Here is a 6,906-nt window from a genome sequence, read left to right as displayed (position 1 = left end):
TCATAATTTATCGTCTTTGTGATTTAATCTCTTTTTTTAGATATGTATTTTTATTAGAGAAACAATGATTTTGGTTTAGTAAAAAGGACTAATTAAAGAAATATTGTCATTACTGGCGTGGGTTAATTCATATTATAATTCATTGATGAGGAAAATCGTTTTTCGTTAACTGACTTATGTCAAGACCATTATGAACCACGAATGTTTATATCTGTCACGCTTCGGCTGAAGGGGAGAAGTGATGAACCGAAGCTGTTGGGGTTTGGTTGTGGGCTATGGGCTGGGCCATAGTGTGAGGCCCATGTGAGCTGGGCCGCCTGATTTTTTGTTGCTCATAGCTATCCTTTATGTTTCGTTGATGGTTTATGTTTCTTTGCGTTAGTCCAAATCTTAAGTAAGTCCAAAGGTCGAGAGGCCCATTTTCTTTATTATCTGAGTTGGAGTCAATTACTTTATGAAAATTGTTATTACCTTTTCTCCTTCTCTCTCTCTTCTCTGTTAATGAATGAAAGTGCTCACCCACCGACCAGTGAGCAACATGCCTTTACAATATAAATTCCAGTCAAATTATTACCATAAAAATCTAGTGGGTTACAATATCATATCTCAACCGGAAAAGGAACGAAGACTTTGACAATAATTCACCGAAAGTTGGTAAACGCAATACTTTACAAGTGTACACGTTTTGATTTTCCAGCCATTGATGTGAGCGGAAAGTTCAATGTACCGTGGAAGGATGGGATCAATGTCCCTGCCCTTTAAATTATTTTCTAAACTTGAACAGTATCTAAAATAAGAGAAATAAATAGATGACATGAGTCTAATAAAGAGGTCTCGTTTGATTTTGTAGAAGAGATAAAATGAGTTAAAATTAAAATTAAAATTTGAATAAAATATTATTAAAATATATTTTTTTAATTTTATTTTTATTTTGAGATTTAAAAAAGTTAAATTGTTTATTTTATTTTGTTTGAGAATTTGATAAAGTTGTAATAATAAGTTGAGATGAGATGTAAAAACAAACGAAACGGTTTTCGATAATATTAAATTCTCGATAAATATTGTACAATTCACTTCACATATTCATCTCTCTTGATTAAAGACTTTCAACTTCGAGCATTTTGATTGATGAGTGGTAGGCCCGTACAAGATTGATTATAAATAAAGCCCTTAACTATCATACGCCCTAAAACAAAATCAATATAATGGGATCATTAACCATTAAGAAAGCATTATCCCTTCTCATCAACTTTGTCCTATTTGCTCAGTTGGCTCCTTCACCGGAAGCTGCGTTTTCTTCTACTTCTTCCAAAGAAGCTACTGCTCTTCTTACATGGAAAGACAGCCTTCAAAACGACTCCCAATCTCACTTATCTTCATGGAGTCCTTCAGTTTCTTCTTCAAATCTAAACCTAAGTGGGAATCCATGCAATAATTGGCTTGGTATTTCATGCAACCTTGCTGGAAGCATCGTCAAAATAGACCTTGGCAACTCTAGTTTACAAGGTACGCTTCACGGATTTTCCTTCTTGTCATTTCCAAATCTTGCGTACATTGATCTTTACATGAACGCACTTTTTGACACAATTCCTCCTCAAATTAGCTACCTGTCAAAACTTGAATATCTCGATTTGTCCTTTAATCAGTTTTCAGGTAAAATCCCACCAGAAATTGGCAAGCTAACTAATCTTAAGGTCCTCTACCTTGAAGACAATAACCTAAATGGCTCCATTCCTAAAGAAATAGGGCGCCTACACTCTCTAACTGAACTTGCTCTTTACAAAAACCATATAGAAGGTTCCATTCCACCTTCTTTAGGCAATTTGAGCAACTTGGTTAACTTGTTTCTTTATGACAATGAACTTTCTGGTTTCGTTCCTCCAGAAATGGGAAACCTCTCCAATTTGGATCAACTTTTCCTTAGTATTAACCACCTGACAGGTTCAATCCCTCCCACTTTGGGAAACTTGAAAAAGCTAACCATCTTGTCCATGTTTGGTAATTCACTATCCGGTCCCATCCCTTCAGAAATTGGAAATTTGAATTCCCTAAAGGAATTAAGTCTTCTTCAAAATAATCTTTCGGGCTCAATTCCAGCATCATTAGGTAATTTGGGAAATCTTACCATACTTCACCTGAATAATAATAGCCTTTCTGGATCCATTCCTACGGAAATAGGAAACTTGAAGTTTATCAATGGTCTACAGTTGGATGAAAACCAACTACATGGTTCTCTTCCAACTTCATTTGCTAATTTGAGCAATTTGATATATTTATTCCTTAGTGACAACCAACTTACGGGTCCTATTCCTCAAGGAATTGGAGATCTCATCAACTTGGATACTCTAGAACTGGAAAAAAATGAATTTACTGGTAATTTGCCTCAAAACATTTGCCATGGTGGGTCACTTCTATACTTTGCTGCAAGCAACAACCGTTTGGATGGCCAAATTCCCAAAAGCTTCAAAAATTGCACAAGTGTAGTCAGAGTCCTATTAGGAGGTAACCAACTCATTGGAGATATATCTAAGGACTTTGGTGTCTATCCAAACTTGAAGCTCATAGATCTAAGTCATAATAGATTTTATGGAAGGATCTCAAGTAATTGGGGACAGTGTCGACAACTACAAATCCTACTTCTGGGTAAAAACAATATTACTGGTAGCATACCACACGAGATTGGAAATTGGACTCAGCTAGGTGAACTTGATCTTTCTTCAAATCATATAGTTGGGACTATTCCAAAAGAATTCGGAAGGTTGATTTCTTTAGAACGATTGAAGATGAATGGCAATCAACTCTCTGGTGCTATTCCTTTTGAATTTGGATCATTGACAAATCTTGAATATCTTGACATGTCCTCAAACAAGCTGAGTAAGTCAATTCCAAGTAATTTTGGGGACTTTGTGAAATTGATCGACTTGAATTTAAGCCACAACAATTTTAGCGAAGAGATTCCAGCCCACCTCCTAACCTTATATCATATCTCCAAATTAGATATAAGTTACAACTCTTTAAATGGAGAGATACCAGTGGAAATTAACAAATTGGAGAGCTTACTGATCTTAAATCTCTCCCACAATTATCTTTCTGGTTTCATTCCGAAAGCATTCGAACAAATGCGTGGCTTGTTGTATGCCGACATATCCTACAATGAGTTGCAGGGACCCATTCCTAATAGCAACGCATTTCAAGCAATACAAGGGAACAAGCGGTTGTGTGGTAATGTTACAGGACTACAACCATGCAATGCTTCCATGATATACAAACATAGCTCAAAAAGGGGACACAAAGTTGTGTTTCTTCTTGTTTTCCCGCTTTTAGGAGCAGTTTCTGTTCTACTTTCTTGCTTTGGCGTTTTTCTCTTTAGGCAAAGAAGAAAGACAAATCTAGAATCCAAACAAAGCAAGGCCGAGGGCCAAGTACTGTTTCTTTCAGTATTACAATTCAATGGAAGAGCATTGTATGATGAAATCATAAAAGTGACCAATGGTTTTGATGCTCTATACTGCATTGGGAAAGGAGGACATGGAACTGTCTATAAAGCAGAATTAACTTCAAGTGATATTGTAGCTGTGAAGAAATTCAATCAACCACTGCATGATGATGGTGAGAACAGATTTCAAAAGGAGTTCTTGAATGAGATAAGGGCATTGATAGAGATACGACATCGAAACATTGTTAAACTATATGGCTTTTGTTCCCACGTGCAACACTCCTTTTTGGTATGTCAATATCTAGAAAGGGGCAACTTGTCCCAAATCTTGGGCAACGAAGATACTGCTAAAGTATTGGGCTGGAGTAAGAGATTGAATATTGTTAAAGGTGTGGCACATGCCTTGTCTTACATGCATCACGATTGCTCCCCTCCGATTATTCATCGTGACATATCAAGTAGCAACATCTTGCTAGATTCTCAATTTGAGGCTCATGTTTCAGACTTTGGGACTGCTAAACTTTTGGAGCTAGACTCATCCAATTGGACTTCCCCTGCAGGCACTTATGGATATATTGCACCAGGTTATAAATTATTTCATTATCATATCAAAGAAAAGCATGCTTATGCATTGATTTTTTTTCCATCTTTCCTTGATTTCTTTTCTTTTGCAGAGCTTGCTTATACAATGAAGGTAACTGAGAAATGTGATGTATATAGCTTTGGGGTATTGGCAATCGAAGTCATTAAAGGACAGCATCCAAGTGATTTCATCTCCTCACTATCAATGCCGCTAGCTGTGGAGAACATACAGGTGAAAGATGTGTTGGACCAACGACTTCCATTTCCAGCAGCTCAAGTTGAAAATGAACTTATAATAGTTATAAAACTAGCCATGAAATGCTTAAATGTCTATCCCCAATCAAGGCCGACAATGCACATGATTTCTCAAGTGTTATCGACCAATATTGCACATTCCTAGAGCCATCCAGACATGCATTGCCAACTTGAAAGCCCAGAGTTGAAGGTTATAGACTATCTAGATAATAGTTAATGAAAATAACTGCTAAATGTGGTAGTCTAAGATAACTATTAGAACTTGTTCTTTCCATCCCAAGTATTTATGTGTAACTTTAGTTGTCAGTTGTATGAGTGTTAACGTATCTTTTTTTATCATCTCATGTCCTTCAATTTAATTCCAACTATATCAATCAACCAAAGTGTCTTTTGGGAGAATAAATGTGGCAAGTTTTTGCAACTTGAAGGTTTGTTTGTTCTCAATAAATCCTTTTAATAGAAACCCATGTGATTTGAAACTTTTAGAGTTGAAGACCTTAATTTTAAAAAGTGGGAATTTGAGACATCAATTTTTACTTTGTCATTGTAGAAGTACTCTTATAATTTTTTTTTAGAAGTACTCTTATATATAATTGTTTTAGAGGCACATGATATTTTTTTATATATTTTATAAAATATGCACAACAAAATAGTAGCTTCTGGCAAGCAATAGCGAAGTGTGGGAGATAATTCCCCAAAAAAAAATGCAGTTCATGTCATCCCATATGGAGGGGAAAATCACCATAGATCCTCCCCACTAACACTTAAAGGGCTATCATTATAAACCTATTGTGTTAGTATCTTCAATGAAAAAATTTAGTCTCATTGAAGAGTTATTATTTAGTACTCTTGGAATACGGACATGTGGTACTCACATCCTATCATATAAAGATTGAGTACTTAATAATTTTTCCTTAGTTGAATTGTAAATTTGTTGGGTAAACTTCAGGTTCAAACTTAATGAAATTGCAATTATATCAAATTCGCTGACAAGATTCTTGAAATATAGTCGCTAGTCCTTCATGAGATAGACATGAATCTAGCCAAAACTCCACCAATTTTGCTAGTTGTTAGGTCATGTGAAAATTCCTAATTTAAAAGCCCCTAGACTTCTTGCTATACAACCGAGCAAGTATTCTAAAGGTGTTTCCATCACGTGGGTGACGTTCACAAGCAGTAATCCCAAAGGTGCATGCAAAGCAAGCTTCTTCCATCTCTGTCACATCTTTCATTTGTCGTACACGTACCATGGATGCCCATTGACCAACGCACCCAACCTACATCTAGCACTTTTAGTCCCATGAAGCCCAACCCATTTTCTAAAAATAGCCTTCCCCACTCTATCTTTTTCACCAAAACTCTAAAACCCCTCTACAACGTCCCAAAAGAAATTTGATAGATGGATTTCTTTAAACCTTACCGACATCGTGAAATCCCAAAAGGATTTCATAAATCGAGTGATCAATTAGGTTAAGTCTGTTAGTGAAGTCAGATCTTGATCTACTATGGTGATGGAATTGCTCTTCTCTTTAATTAAGGCACTTAGGAATATAGTTTTTCTAAACGAATTACACCATCATACTCATATGAATATCTAAGATTCTACGGTGCAATAATAAGTTTTGAATTTTTTAGGTGAATAATAACCCTTTGGGAGAGTGCTATGTGGCAACTAGTTCAAACATTTGTCAATTCGCTATGTAGGATCACTAAGAAACTTTTTAGTTAGACACGTCACTATCCTAGATATCCACTTTGAAACCCTAGGACACATGTCAAGAGCATAACAAAATGTGAAGAGATGCAATGTGATTCAAGCTTGTCATCATGCTCTCTTTAGAGTGTAACCGGTCCGGTCTTTTACAAAATCTAAGACCGAACTGGTATGTACCGGTTTTGCATTTTTCAAAACCGATTACGTCCCAATTAAACCGGTACCTCCGGTTTTATGGATTTCTGGTCCGATCCCTTTTTTTGGTTTTTTTTAAATGTAAAAAACATATAATAAAGTGTTACTTCTTATGATAAAATATTATTAATAATTTAATATATATATTATGTTTAAAGCATATGATCAATTAAATTTTCATCTTTAATATTAAACTTTTATTTTATAAATTATAACAACATTATCTTATATATAATTATATTAATAACATATGATCAAACAAATTACAAATGTTCATATTTAAAATTAACATTTTATGCTATAATTTATAAATTATAATATGAAATTCTTTCATATATGATATATAATTATATATATTATATATAAATATTTAATATATAATTATATATATTATATATAAATATTTTGTAGAATATATAAAATTAATTTTTATATATAAATTCTTTTCCAACCGGTCCGGTTCGGTCCCGGAATTTACGGAACCGAAACCGGATCGGATCCGACCAGTTTTCATAAAATAGGAACCGGTCCGGTTCGGTCCGGTCCGGATTGGTTTTCTGATTTTTTGGTTTAAATTTACACCCCTAGCTCTCTTATACTAATCACTATTCCATCCAACTAAAGACTATTTGCTCAACCAAAAGAGGGTTTTAACCCTAATGAAACCCCAAATCCTTGCAGGCCAACCAAAACCCTAAACCACTTGAGAAAACCAACACCCCAA

At 35.0% G+C, this 6,906-nt stretch overlaps 1 protein-coding gene across 1 annotated transcript; it reads left to right on the top strand.

The window, feature by feature from the left end:
- The first annotated feature begins 1,205 nt into the window (after positions 1-1,205).
- Positions 1,206-4,658, top strand: LOC108999109 (MDIS1-interacting receptor like kinase 2-like). Its single transcript, XM_018975907.2, has 2 exons — positions 1,206-4,020; positions 4,111-4,658. The coding sequence occupies exons 1-2, from the start codon at positions 1,206-1,208 to the stop codon at positions 4,416-4,418; spliced, it is 3,123 nt and encodes a 1,040-aa protein (XP_018831452.2). The 3' UTR covers positions 4,419-4,658.
- Positions 4,659-6,906: the final 2,248 nt, after the last annotated feature.

This window comes from Juglans regia, chromosome 2 (assembly GCF_001411555.2).
Source record: "Juglans regia cultivar Chandler chromosome 2, Walnut 2.0, whole genome shotgun sequence".
Taxonomy (NCBI): Eukaryota; Viridiplantae; Streptophyta; class Magnoliopsida; order Fagales; family Juglandaceae; genus Juglans; species Juglans regia.
This window is presented reverse-complemented; position numbering and strand designations above follow the sequence as displayed.